The sequence below is a fragment of the Tribolium castaneum genome, chromosome 9, assembly GCF_031307605.1.
Source record: "Tribolium castaneum strain GA2 chromosome 9, icTriCast1.1, whole genome shotgun sequence".
Lineage (NCBI taxonomy): Eukaryota > Metazoa > Arthropoda > Insecta > Coleoptera > Tenebrionidae > Tribolium > Tribolium castaneum.
Genome location: NC_087402.1, coordinates 3,957,864 through 3,972,007, shown reverse-complemented (window position 1 = coordinate 3,972,007; position 14,144 = coordinate 3,957,864). Strand labels below are relative to the sequence as shown.

Here is a 14,144-nt window from a genome sequence, read left to right as displayed (position 1 = left end):
GCATTACTTTTACAATCCGATCAAATTTTCAGTGATTATAAATAAATAATATATTTCTTTATTCATAAATAGTTACAGGCACTTGAGACACAAGTAATCACAGAAAGAATTGAGCACTCGACCTGATACAGGCCAACTCTCAATCACTTTTATTATCTCTTTTATTGACTTGTCGTTGCACGGGGCTAATGCCACTCACGGTGATAGTGGGAACATTGAACGGCCTTGAGAACCTCCGGGTGTTCCGGGCCTCCTCCGGAGGCTTCGGCGTGTACGGCGGAGGTGCTAGTAAATTCTCCCCAACGGGCCTTAACGAGAATCTCCTATTTGGATTCTGTAGACTGTGAGTGTCGGGCGCAGGAGCTAGTAAATTCTCCTCAACGGGCCTTAACGAAAATCTTCTATTTTCGGGCTGCAGACTGTGCGTCTCAGGCATGAGGGACGTCCTCCGGGCTTGGGGGTTCGGTCTGATTGCCAGTCGCCGGACCCTAGGGGGCGAGGGCCCCTTCGGGGGCGATAAACTGGCCGTCCCCAGCTTTCTCTTAGGGCCGCTTGGGGGTGGCAGGATTGATTCGGGGACTGTGATAGCCGAAAGGGCGCGAATGAAATCGGCGATTGAGGTTTGTTCAAGGAAGGCGTCTTGCTGTTGGGTCGAGAGGACCGAAACCCTCCCCCTGTTTGTCTGTCTTAAATAGCGATCCTCAGCGCTCGTGAACATGCTAGCTCTGCGAGGGCCTTGCTCCACGTCGGTTTTGTTCTCTTTCTGGGGCATGATGAGGTTTTTGAAACGAGTGAGGAGGTTTTCGGAGCGGTTTTCAGTCTCTGAGGACGGTTCCGAGAACGTCCGCTGTCGGTCGTTCCAAATGTCTTGCCGGGCCTCAACTTTGTGCATGGAAGGCACCCGAATGTCACTAATGGCCCGTCTCCGGTGCGATTTCGGAAGTGCGAGAGTTTGGCTTTTGAGGGACCATTTGCTTCCGTATCTCTCACTTGCGAGGATCTCCGAATCTGACAAATTCTCATAAGCGCCTTCTTCAGGGTCGGACTCTATATTGCTGAGGGCGTCCACGACTTTGAAGAGGAGATCGTTTTGCTGCTCTTGCTCGTCAGGGCCCAAGTCCGAGTGAGATTCGAACATTTGCAGGTTGTAGTAACCTGGACATTCGGAAAGGGCGCGTTTTCGCACCATTGTCGGCGAATTCAAGTTGCGGTAAATGTCCAAATCGGGACAACTTGCAGTTCGGCTGATTCGGCGAGGGGGGAAGGGGTCCAGACCTTTCCCTCTTCGCACTTTCAAGATCAGGAATTCTTGAAGCAAGGATCGGAGTTCTTGTCGGATGCGGAGCGGGGTCTTTTTGATGTTTTCGCTGATGATTTGCTCGATTTGTTTCACTTTTTTGCTTTGGAAAAACTGGGTTATGAAACCCAGGATCATGACGACGTAACCCAGGCCTCCGATGACCCAAATTAGGAGGAATATTTTGTACATCCAGTAGTAGAAATCGGAGATGGCTGGGGGTTGGTCGATTCCTGCAAAATCATAATTTAACTAAAAACAAATAAAAAAATAAACTTTTTTAGAACTCGTGTTATTTTGTAAACTCAGCCAATTAATTGTAAATGCCGTCAGTGATTAGACTTTTCTTGATCAATTACCACCAAAGAGTTTAAGAAATGTGATGGACAAAACTTTTCGTTTAAATTTTTAATTAAGAATATTCATTTTTTCTACATTTTGTTCAAACAAGCTTTGTCGAGACTTTCCACTTTTATTGAAGAAGTGGTGATAAAATAAAAGATTTTTTTTCTTCTTGTGTGCCGTTTATTGTTTGCAAAATTTTATCAGTTAAGTTATAACCGGAGCGGTTTTGCCATAGTTACTTATTTTTTGATTACATTTTTAATTACAATAAATAAAGTTACCATTTATTTTGCATAGAGAAACGTCAAATAAACTGCGAATTAAATTTTAATTGCGATTGAAAAAAATAATATCCCTTTTTTGTTGGTAACATTTTAAGCCTTTTTTTTATATCTGAAGCCTAGATTCAGATATTTATAGATACTATTTTAAAACACGCTTCCCATAGCAACGTGTTTCCATTATTTTAAAACACGTCTCCTATAGCAACGTATTTTAAATTAAAATTAAAGTTTAATTAATCATCAGTAACTCGATTCAAACAAATAATTATGTTGCTTAGTTGGAAATCTTAAAAATAAATTATTGTTATTTAATTAAAAAAGTAAAACTTTATTTATTTAAAAACCTAACACTAATGAATTTACACGATTAAAAAATATCGTTGATTTTACAAAACTAAAATACACGCGATCATGCTTTCGAGCAGATTTAAAAGTGTTATGCTATGTTCAGTTTAATAAAAACCTCAGTGTGTGTTATTTCAATTATTTAATTTTTTCCTGTGTAATTTGTGGAATGTTGTCTTTTATCAATGTAGTATTTTACACTGCATAGAAAATCCGAATGCCCTAAATTTTAGGATTCAGAAAAATGTTGGTTTGAAGGCTAGATAAAGATAATTCTGTTGTTAATATACATTTGGACACATTTTTATAAGTCTGGTGTAATTTTTTGCAAAACTTGATCAAATAATCATTCTCATCATAATTTATAACTAAAATTTAAAGCTAGTAATTATTTTTCTTAAGTTGATAATAATTTAATAATAATAAAATAAAAAAATTAAACAAATAAATGTTTCGTAATTTTTTTAACCAATTTTTTGGAGTACCTGCAACATAATCGCCAAAGCCGATGGTGGTGAGGGTGACAAAGGCGTAATAAACGGCCACGTCGTAGCTCCAGCCCTCGAAAAGTACCATAAACCCAGCGGGCAGGAAAATGAAGAACGTGAATCCTGGCACCAAGTACAAAATGACTTGACTTATGAGTCCCAACCGTGTGGAATCATCCTCGTCTGTCTTACTGTTTTTCCAGCGTTGGTACAGTTTCGTAAACTAAGAATTCGCAATAAGTGGGACTATTAATAATGTATGATTGGTATTGACTTACTGATCTTCCGAAATAATTGCCTAGAGTCACCATCACAATACCATTTAAGGGTATTCCGATCAGACCATAAAAAATCATGACGATGCGTGTCAGAGTGGTGGTTGGGGCCAAATTACCATAGCCGATGGTACTCACCACTGTGATAACGAAAAACAACGAGTGGTAAAAATCCCAATTGCTGTCTTCCCGGATTTCAGTCATCTCTTTCATGACCGGCTTGCCGCAGTAGTCGCTCAAAATTTCGGTGAATTTTTTTTGGTCAGGGAGCGAAGGTGCTTTGCTGTTGTAAATCTGCTCGATGTGCTCCCAGACTATTCTCCTTTGGATTCGTTTGGTGGCTGAGCGTTGTTTCTCTTCTTCGGATTCCGCCCATTGGAAGAACACCGCCCCCATCATCAAATAAAAAATAAAAATGCACAAAACCATGAACCATTCCTTCTTGGACATCATCTACGAACGGGTGCGGATGCAACTACGTTTTGGCCGTTTTATTTTGCTCACCTTCGATGCAAATCACGTAAATGGTATTATTCTCAATTGAGCGTTTATGAGTGTGATTATCCACTTCTTGTAATGAGGGACTTCCGAATTGTCACAGATCGATCGAACTCTGATGACAATAAAGGGCGAGTTTCGAGGCGCGGTTGACTCTATTATCCTTCATGCTTTTTTGACGATTGCTCGACTGATGGTACCGACGAACTGATTTCTTGATTCAAGTGTGAAGTTTTCGAATTTATTCACGTCCTTGTCAAGTCTTAAGTGCGATATGATCACACGAGGAGTGGGACAAGATTAAGTGCGAGAAAATCAATTTTTCGGTTCAAATTGCTTCAAAATTTCCAAAAATTTCGCTGCTGACGCAAGGTTTTCGCAGTGGGCCTCTAATCAATTGCCATTTTTCGCAAATTGTGCGCTAAGTAATGGCTTCGTCTCGGGGATGAGAAATCGATTACGCGATCGTTTCGACATTTTCTCCTCACCTTGCGATCGAAATAAGGAATTTTGTGGATTAATTGCATTGCAAAATCTATCAAATAAATTAACACTCCGGTCAAATATTCCACTCCGCGTGAGCGTTACTTAACGATTAGATAAATCGCATTGTTCCAGATGAAATTTTCTCCTCAAAAAGGGCCTTGGTATCAATGCATTAACAGAGGCCGCCGAGGCTTGCGAAATACCAACAAATATAGTCAAAGAAAAGCTGGGAAACGCATCAGCGTCATCAAACACTCGATATTGTTTCATTCAATTAGCAGCGGAGGTGGACTGGTAATAAGCGGCAAATTTGCTCATTTATTTGCACCGAATTATTCAGACGCGGTTTTTTCCGGGTGCAATTAATCTTTCTCGCGTTTGAATCGCCAGATCATTTTTCTGGCCATTGTAAGTGGAATTTTCGACGTGTTTATGTGGCACCGAATTGTCGCAGGTCAAGGGAATACACACTCACATTTTTTGAATAAATCAACAGACAACAATCAAACTAGAAACGCAAAACTTTTCGATTTTTCTCTTGACGTTATCACTCTCATTGTAATAGGATTGCGAGATGCTTGTCGATCAAAATCCATTTAAAATCATGTAAAATTTATCGGTGTTTATGTTTATAATAGAATAATAGTATCGAAGTAAAAAATCGTACATTCGAACGACACGTTTCCTAATCAGTTTGGCTTTGATATTTTCCAAGCGGAAATTTGTAGAGCGAATTTCGAAAATTAAACAAGGGCCATAAAGTGGCATTTTCGGTTCAACGAATTGCGGAATAAGTTACTTAACAAAGATTAGATGATTGATATCAGAACAGAAAGGCGCCAATTCACAAAATTGAGACTTTCTAGAAGTGGTCGAGATCATTTGTCGTTCCTGAAATGGAAAAATATATTACATGAGTTTTTTCCATTTGAAACATGTGGTAACAATATTAGTAATAAAATAAGCTAAAATGTCAATAATGATCTAATATTGAACCATTTTAAATAGATCATGACTACAATAATAAATAGTATAGGTAAGTACACCAAGATGAGAGCAAAATTTACAATTCCAGCACGAAATTTAGAGTTAAAATATTATATAATGCAGAACAATTAACTGTACTCTGTATATTTTTGTAATAAATGGTAAAATGTGGATAAATATTTCGGGAATAAGTTATTTGAGTACCGAAGCTGTAAAATATTTTTTACAAAAAATATACCGAGTGTTCAGCAAAATAAAATCTATATTTTGACTTTTTTTTGACTCTGATTATTATAGAAAGAAGAGATTATAGAAAAATATAAAAAATACAAAGTATTCTAATTAGGTAACGTCTTACATTTTTTGTCACAGAATATTAAGCCACTTATTGATTTTTATACATGTGACAACTTTATAATCTCCTTCGTATTTTTTTTCTATGATTTTTTATTTTTTCGCATTTTTTATTTTTCTCATATGTATGATATAATTCTGAAATATATTTTATTCGCAGTAGTTTTATATTTCATTTAGTTCGTGTTTCGCGGAGCATTTTAATGTTTTTATAAGTAAACATTTTCTTAATCGATAATTTAGGCAAATACAGTAATATATTCAATGGCAACTCGAATGAACTTTCTCGAGTTGGCAAAAAATCGGTATAAACATAATAAATCATTAATGAAAAGTGTGCATCTCATGTTGACTTAATCTACGATCAGATTTTTATCTTATAAATCATCAAAAGTAGGTCCAAGCCGTGTTTTATACCAGCAACAAGGATTCAAGCGGAGACATGAGTGGTAAAAGTCATTGACAGTCTAAATGCCGCTTTAAATAGGAAGTATTTATGTACTTAAAACTTTTAAGTAGTGTGAATTTTTTTTGTTTATTGTTTCCAGATGTTGGCGATGTTGCAGTCACAACAAAAGATAAACAAGATAGGTAGTAACATATTTTGTTATTGTTTTTTTTTTGTTTTTTGTCTCAATAGCTCGGTTGATACTTTTGTGTGGTGGTTTCAAACAATTGTTCTTGGAGGAATTTTAAAATTACACATCACAATCAGATCAAATATTTTCTCAGTAGCTTAAATATTGATCTAATAAGCTTGTAACAATTACAAAAACATAGCACACTGACGTGATTGATTGATTATTTGTCGTGATTTTTGCAACGACACACTCCTCTCAAGATAATCTCAATTCTAAACTTCGAGTTGTACGTGCTACAAAAACCGATAAATATCAGTTTTTCGAAAAAAAAAACTTAAACAATTGAGGCCGTGCACGTGAGCCCTATGCTAATTTGATAATTGAACTGTTTACGACACTACTTTTGTTTTCTTAATAAATAATTTGTCTGTTGTACTTATAACCCACTCGCTAACCATTTATTGTTTGCTTTTATTCATCCGCAATGACCTCAATTTGATTGGCTATTAACAAATCACACCTTTGTGCGCGAATTTTGCCCACCAGATGGCACATTGTCCACAATCATTTGCAAATAACTGTACCCGAGGTTGGGGACTTGCCACACGGTGGCGTCACTATTGCCAACTTTTAAACCCATCAAGTTGGGATATTTTAATTAAATATCAGTTTTTCGCAAAATTGTGAGTATGTCGGGTGAGGACACCATCAACAAATCCGATTTTTTTCTCAAAGACATCCCGAATGTTAAAATTGGGTGAGTGGGTGAGTGCTTTAACCTCAATCTTGAATAACGTTGTGCAATTTTTAGCAACGTTTCCAAAGCCCCGAAAAAGAATGTGGTCAAGGAGCAGCTCCAGTTCCTCCACTTCAACGAGGAAATGCAGGAACAAATCCTGGAAACCTTGCGGTTCATCCACGGGCCGGTTGGTTGAAAAACTCGCCCAAAGTTGGGTTATGTCAGTGATTTTTTCAGGACTTCGTCCTGAAAGACGCGTCCGATTACAAGGACGTTAAGACCAACTTAGGCAAAAAGTATTGGTTGGGTCAAAGCAACTTGATAATTAAGGGGGCTTGCGATTTTTCCAAAATTGAGGATGAGACCTATGAGGAGGACCGCCTTAAACAGTTCGCCCTCATGCGATTAGAAAGGTGAATAAAACTACGAACAAGTCGAAAAATGATTTATTAATTTACAGTTACGGCTTCCATCTAAACCACTGCATTGAGGCTTTGAAATATTGTGAAGGCAATGTTGAGGATGCTCTCTATGTACTGTACAACAAGTATTTCAATTCAGGTGAACTCAAAATTACTGACATTGATTTGTCTAAAAATGAACTGCTTGAGCAAAGAATGGACGAGAAAAGTTCCTTGGAGTCAATTTATGATAAAACCTTTCAGGAAAAAGTCCAAAACGCGGTTTGGATCCTCACGCTTAAACTTGATTATTTAATTAAAATATTTCACAATAAAAACAAGTCAAAAAAACCGGCCAAAACCGTGCAAAATACGGCCAAAAAGAAAGAAAAGTGTCGCAATTTTATTACAGGAAACTGTAAATGGGGCGACAAGTGTCGCTTTTCGCATGAAAAAGAGGTGATAGAGAAGGACCCCAATGCTCATTTGACTGATTTTAATTTTGAATTAGAGATACGTTTTCCCTATAACACGAAATACCCCTACGAACCTCCTTTGATTCTCCTGAAAACTAACGCAGTTTTGCCCCCGTTAATGAACTTACATATTTGTAAAAGACTGTACGAGGAGGCGAAACTTTTGGCCGAGGACGGAATACCGTCAGTTTACACCATAACAGAACTGCTAACAAACGAGGAAGAAATCAAAAGTTACGTTGAGACAACTGAGATTGATTTTATCGCGCCTAATGTGCCTTTATTTCGCGACGAAAAATTAAATGTTCCCAAAAAGAAGCGTCCGAGTCACTACATTAAAGGTATCACGAACCGCGACAACCAAAAAATTCTAACTCCGGAGGAAATTCGAGGAGTTGATGAAAAAATTGTCGCCAAATTTAAGTCTCTAGTCAAGGATAAAAAATACTTGGAGATGCTTCAGTACCGCAAAAAATTGCCCGCATGGGGGCTCATGAACGACATTTTGAATACGATTCAACAGTCTCAGGTCGTGGTCATCAGTGGGGAGACCGGGTGTGGGAAAAGTACCCAAGTCCCCCAATACATCCTCGATGATTGGCTGGTAAATTACGCAAATGACCGAAAACACGTAGAGATAGTGTGTACGCAACCGCGGCGTATTTCCGCCATCAGTGTTGCCGAACGTGTGGCGGAGGAGCGAGTGGCTAAAATTGGCAACACTGTCGGTTACCAAATCCGGTTAGAGTCCAAAGTTTCGGTTAACACTCGGCTCACTTTTTGCACCACTGGTATTCTCCTCCGCCGGCTCGAAAGCGAACCGACTTTACCTCAAGTTACCCATATCATAGTCGACGAAGTGCACGAAAGGTCCGAACAAAGCGACTTTCTCTTACTAATCCTCAAACAGATATTACCTTTTCGGCCCGACTTGAAAGTCATTCTCATGAGTGCCACACTCAACGCCCAGTTATTTTCGGACTATTTCGGCGAAATCCCGATTTTGACAATCCCGGGTCGGACTTTTCCCGTCGAACAGTATTTTCTAGAAACGATTTTCGAAAAAACCGGCTACGTCCTCGAGGACGGAACCGAGTATGCTAGGAAATTAAAAGACGCTGAATTTATCGAAAACGAGCTCAGTTTGCTGAATGCTGGACGCCATATGACCCCTAATGATAATCTCCGAGATGAGAATTTGAAATTTGCGCAGTTATTGTGTCGGTACAAGGAGTGCAGTTTTCGGACTTGTAAAAATTTGCTTCTGATGGACCCGGAAGTGGTCAATAATGAGCTGATCGAGACGGTTTTAACGTGGATCGTGTCCGGGGAGCATAATTATCCCAGAAAGGGGACCATTTTGGTGTTTTTGCCCGGAATTGCCGAAATTACGAGCTTGTACGATCAGTTGGCCGTGCATCCGGAGTTTGGCACCCGGAGCCAGAAGTATCTGGTTCTGCCGCTGCATTCGTCGCTCAGCAGTGAAGAGCAGGCCATGATTTTTATGTAAGTATTCATAAATTCTGATAAGTCTGGTTTGTTTTTTCAAGTTGTACAAACTGTTTGAATAAAATAAACAAAAACCATCATCCTCTCTAAAATATAGCTTTTTCTGTAATACTTTCAATAACTTTTTTGCTTGATTTTTTATTTTATTTATGTGACATTTTGTTAATATAAAAACAGTAGAGAATTACCGATAACAGTAAACTAATAAAAAAAAGTTTACTACTTTTTTATTACGCACTAAAGCATGTTTTGTCTGTTTTTTGCCTTTACAAAACTTCGTATATTTTTTAGGAAGCCTAAAAACTTGAGGAAAATCATTCTTTCGACCAATATTGCCGAGACTTCGGTCACAATTGACGACTGTGTCTTCGTGATCGATTCGGGTCGAATGCGTGAGAAGCACTTCGACCCGAACCGAAACATGGAGAGTCTGGAGACCGTGTGGGTGACCCGCGCCAATGCCCTGCAACGCAAGGGTCGAGCAGGCCGTGTGATGGCCGGCGTTTGTTTCCACCTCTACACCAGTAACCGTTTCCGCCACCAGATGCTCCCCCAACCCATCCCAGAAATCCACAGAATTCCCCTCGAACAACTCATCCTCAACATCAAAATTTTGCAAAACTTCGAAGATCGTGACGTTTGTGACGTCATCGACGGTCTAATCGAGCCGCCTTTGAAAGAGCACGTGGAGACGGCGATTGTTCGTCTCCAAGATGTTGGAGCCTTAGACACCGAAAAACAATTGACGCCGCTTGGCCACCACTTAGCCGCCTTGCCTGTGGATGTGAGAATTGGAAAATTGTTGCTCTATGGGGCAATTTTCTCGTGTGTGGACTCGGCGTTAACTATGGCGGCGTGTCTGAGTAATAAAAGCCCGTTCGTGACGCCGTTCCGTAAAAGAGACGAGGCAAATGAGAAGAAGAAAAAATTTGCCGTGGGGTATAGTGACCACATTACTGTCCTGATGGCCTACAAGAAGTGGCAAAGTGTGTACAAGAAGAGTAGTCTAGCTGGGCGGAATTTTGCAAACGAGAATTTCCTCTCACAAAAGACTCTTGTAACAATCGCCGATATCAAGCACCAGTTTTTGGAGTATTTGGTCGATATCGGGTTCATTGCTGCGAATTTGGACGGGAAAAGGCGTTCAGGGGACGATGATGTGTTAGCAATTACCGGAAACGAGGTATAACATCGAAGGGCGTGCCTGGCTGGGCCACGCCCTCGTGATGTTCTCGCTTAATTCTTTTGTAGTTTAACAGGAACGGCGAAAATTTCAATGTTTTAGCGGCAATTTTATGTGCCGCTCTCTACCCCAACGTGATAAAAGTCCTAACTCCGCCCAAATCGTACGTAAAGACCGCCGGAGGGGCCATTCCCAAAGACAACGAAGCGAAAGATTTCCAATTCCAGACCGTTAAAGAAACCGTTTTTCTCCACCCCTCATCGGTGAATTTCTCCGCGAAGAATTTCCCAAGTCCTTATCTTGTTTATCAGGAAAAGGTTAAAACCAGTAAAGTGTATTTCAGGGATTGTACCGTGATTCCTGTCATCTCCCTTGTGCTCTTCTCGGGTTTTGATCTTGATATCAGTGTAAATAATGGCTGTACGTTTATTTCATTAGAGCGCGGATGGATTATGTTCCAAGTGGAGGAACACAAGGTTGGTCGGTTTTTTAGTTGTTTGGGTTGGCAGTAATGTGGTTTACAGATCGCAGAAATGATTAAGATGTTGCGAAGCGAGTTGTTCATGCTGCTGGAAGAGAAAATCAAAGATCCGTTACTAAATATCTGGCATCATGATAAAGGAGAAAGGATTATTACGACGATTTTGAACTTAATCAACTTGAAATAGGATCGGAGTTTTGTTTCACAAATAGAGATTTTATTTTGTAAAGCGTTCTTTTTTATTTGATTTGTAAGTGGATTATGCCTGTTTGTTATTGTTGTGTCGAAGAGGAAATAAAATTCTATTTTGTTATACGCATTTTTATTTCGTAAAAAGTCCCACAAAAACAATAGAACTAATTAAAGCAAGTCGTATCGTTCATAAAATGAACGTACCTACAGTCCGTAAAGTGTACAAGTGTACACAGTATTTAAAATTAATTTTGAGAAATTGCAATTTCCTGAAAAAGGAAATATGGTTTTCGCCTTCATGTTAAAAATGGTGGATGCGCCGGGCTATCGACACTCCATTTTACTCCAACAAAAAATGCTATATGAATAATTGAATTATTAGTATCAGTTTCTGTAGACACGCACGATAAAGAAGCTTATCATTGTTGCCTGTCGTTATTTTTTTATTTTGCACTTAAATTTTTTGGAATTGTGTTCGGTTAAATGCGTTTTTATTCCGCAAAAATAACCGCGTGCCCGCTGAAGTGGCCCATAAAGAAACAATAAAGGAAAATCATGAGAGTTTTGAGGAAAAATTTGCCGAGTTATGAAAGTATCCACCTTTATCTTTACTTTTATGCGAGTGGAAATGTTTTAGGGCGCGTCGCTTAATTCAAGGCCTTGCGTCGAAAATGTGTGTTTTTCTTTTTCTCCTCTGCGGGTTAATAACGTGCGACGTGAGGATTTAAAAAATATTTTCGGCTGGCTAATCGGCGCCTTTGCGATTTTCTCGCAAGCGTGAAAACTGATACGGTTTCCTTTTTACGTTTGAAAATTAAAGAAGCCCCACGCGCACCGAACGTTATTGGATCCTTCGATTTCGGCAGTCTTGCCTCTTCTAATTAGTGACAATATTGCGCAATTAGCCAACGCGAATGATATATTCGGGGGCAATTTATAATATTAAACTGCGAACGGATCTCGTTAATTTTCCGATGTAAATTCGTTTCGAGCAAATTAGAGTAATTAACGCTCCTTTCACGATCTTTATTCTTTAGCACCTGCAATTAGGGCGCGACGCGACGGGCCCAAGACGATTCAATTACAAGTTTGTCACATACGCTTAAAAATATTTAATTATGAATACAAAGTGATATTTTAAAAATGGCATTCCTATTTCGTCTCCTTTCCCCCGTTAAACCCTTTGTCGTCGCGAATATGATCTGCCTCATCGCCTCTCTGTGAAAAATTCCTTGACGATGATGTCTTAATTAAAGGTTCTTCGCCGCATCTGAAATCCCATAGCGAATCGTCGATGCTCCAATCGCCTTATAATTCCAATTTTTCGCTTGACGTGCGACTTAATTAACGATATTCCGCCATCGCGCCTCTCACAATTCGAAGACTTCTTTTCCAGCAAGTCAATAAACGTAAACAAAGGACACGGTGAAAGGAACATTCGCGCCTGAGAACCGACAAGTGTTCGGTAATCCTAGACCCATCAAACTCTCGCTCGGGAAAAACAAGAAAGAAAAACACAATTATTTCATAGCAAGTGCTAAATTAGAGCGAAAAAATAATCAAGAGACGACCTCGCGCTTATCTCCCGCCGGATCCCGACATGCTGCTAACTGCTCGCTTATCCTCCAGGATTACAAAGGACTTTGTCGACTCGAAGAGCCGCTGATACCCAAACATCAATGCTCACACATACGCTACTTATCACACAGACACGACACGTGAACATGCTAATGTTTTGGCCAGCAATTTGTTTCTCGCGAAGCTTTTTTGGGGCCGTTCAGCAATAAATACTGGATATTTAAAAATGTTTAAGATATTGGTTGTCGGCAGCCGTTTAATAATAAATGCTTAATAGAATTAACATTATTTTAATTACTGAAGTTATAATTGGGCTTTTGGATTGAAAAAAGATAGCTTTTTTAAGCGTTTACCTCAAAAGAGCAGATAAACAGAAGTATGCTCCAAATTAAAAAATTGTTTGTTAAAAATTTGTTGCAACACTTAAACTTAAAAATATTAAATTTTTGTTAATAAGTATTCCTGAATTTTGAGTCAATGTGTTTTTTTAGGAAATTTTTTATTACATTAAAAAAAAGGCACCGCATTGGTTTGAGTTATCGAAATCACAAAATTCATAGATAAAGAGCATAAAGTCATTTTTTAAAATCAAAGTTTGAACACTAGCTGTTCAGAAATGTAAACGCCATTGGTGAATTCTGTTAAGTATTAAGTAACAACTCTATTTACATAGCGTATAAAAGCTTAGTTTGTGAAAAAAGTTAAAAACAAACGCAAAATTCAATTGTCAAAATAAAATATCGTACAAAAATTTTAATAGTTATTTATTCGACGAGTTTGAGTGTAAATCGGACGTTTTATTTCACGAGTGGTTTTTTAAACCTCGAGTGATAACGAGAGGTTTACCATCCACGAGGTGAAATAAATGAACCGATTTACACGAAAACGAGTTGAATACAACATTTTATTCTTCGAATTAGACTCAACAAGGCTTAAAATTGCTTAAAATCTGTTAAAAATAATCTGACGTTTCGTATTGAGAAATGCCAAACAGTTGTCAAAACTGTCTTACACAGGAGAAAAATCCAAAATTCTGACAGTGTCGAAGAATAAATACTTTTTATGCTGAAAAATAGTTGTTTAGTTGACTTTGGAATTTTAATGCACTGTGCCGCTTTGTCTAAATGGTTATTTTAATTTCCGTAAACTTCCCACATTTTACTACATTATTCCAAGAAATAAGGTTTCTTTTAGTTTACGTTTTATATTTTTGTACTAGCGGTTGTTCGGTATTCCTGTCGTTTAAATAAAATTAAAACAATTTTCCTTAATCATGCAAAAATGAGAAAAAAGCTTTATTATTAATCAAATTTTTATTTAATCGAGGTTTCAATATGCAGAGGAATAAGCCTTTAATAATCAGTCTGCATTAAAATTTACGCGGACGAAATCGCGGATGAGTGCAAGTTTTGTTAAAAATGGTGGATGCGCCGGGTTAGTTATAATTTAATTGTGTTAAAAAATCTTGTTTCTTGGGCTGGATTAAAAGTTTGTTGGTCATGTTTATTTACATTTCACATGTTTTTTATTGGAAAATTATTGTTTTTGCTTAATTTTTTTATATTGAAGGAGATATTTCTGCCTTTTTGCTTGATTTATCTCAATCTTGTGAAATTGTGTAGAAACCGAATGCGTGTCGCCTGTT

At 38.3% G+C, this 14,144-nt stretch overlaps 2 protein-coding genes across 2 annotated transcripts; one reads left to right on the top strand and one right to left on the bottom strand.

Annotated features, from left to right (window-relative positions):
- Positions 1–35: 35 nt before the first annotated feature.
- On the bottom strand, positions 36–4,064 carry Ork1 (Open rectifier K[+] channel 1). The gene is made up of 4 exons (XM_964162.5): positions 3,539–4,064; positions 3,038–3,487; positions 2,757–2,982; positions 36–1,530 (listed from the first exon to the last, which is right to left on the bottom strand). The coding sequence occupies exons 2-4, from the start codon at positions 3,485–3,487 to the stop codon at positions 140–142; spliced, it is 2,067 nt and encodes a 688-aa protein (XP_969255.3). The 5' UTR covers positions 3,539–4,064; the 3' UTR covers positions 36–139.
- A 2,443-nt stretch (positions 4,065–6,507) lies between these two features.
- Positions 6,508–11,042, top strand: LOC657645 (uncharacterized protein). The gene is made up of 7 exons (XM_008193804.3): positions 6,508–6,697; positions 6,752–6,866; positions 6,917–7,092; positions 7,140–9,062; positions 9,357–10,248; positions 10,317–10,724; positions 10,773–11,042. The coding sequence occupies exons 1-7, from the start codon at positions 6,630–6,632 to the stop codon at positions 10,914–10,916; spliced, it is 3,726 nt and encodes a 1,241-aa protein (XP_008192026.1). The 5' UTR covers positions 6,508–6,629; the 3' UTR covers positions 10,917–11,042.
- The last annotated feature ends 3,102 nt before the right edge of the window (positions 11,043–14,144 follow it).

Excerpts from the sequence above, each read along its gene's own strand:
- Ork1 (XM_964162.5), bottom strand. The coding sequence starts at position 3,487 with ATGATGTCCAAGAAGGAATGGTTCATGGTTTTGTGCATTTTTATTTTT. Across the intron at positions 2,983-3,037 it reads GCAATTATTTCGGAAGATCA|TTTACGAAACTGTACCAACG; the intron begins GTAAGTCAATAC and ends GCGAATTCTTAG. Across the intron at positions 1,531-2,756 it reads CTTTGGCGATTATGTTGCAG|GAATCGACCAACCCCCAGCC; the intron begins GTACTCCAAAAA and ends ATGATTTTGCAG.
- LOC657645 (XM_008193804.3), top strand. The coding sequence starts at position 6,630 with ATGTCGGGTGAGGACACCATCAACAAATCCGATTTTTTTCTCAAAGAC. Across the intron at positions 6,867-6,916 it reads TGCGGTTCATCCACGGGCCG|GACTTCGTCCTGAAAGACGC; the intron begins GTTGGTTGAAAA and ends TGATTTTTTCAG. Across the intron at positions 10,725-10,772 it reads TCCAAGTGGAGGAACACAAG|ATCGCAGAAATGATTAAGAT; the intron begins GTTGGTCGGTTT and ends TGTGGTTTACAG.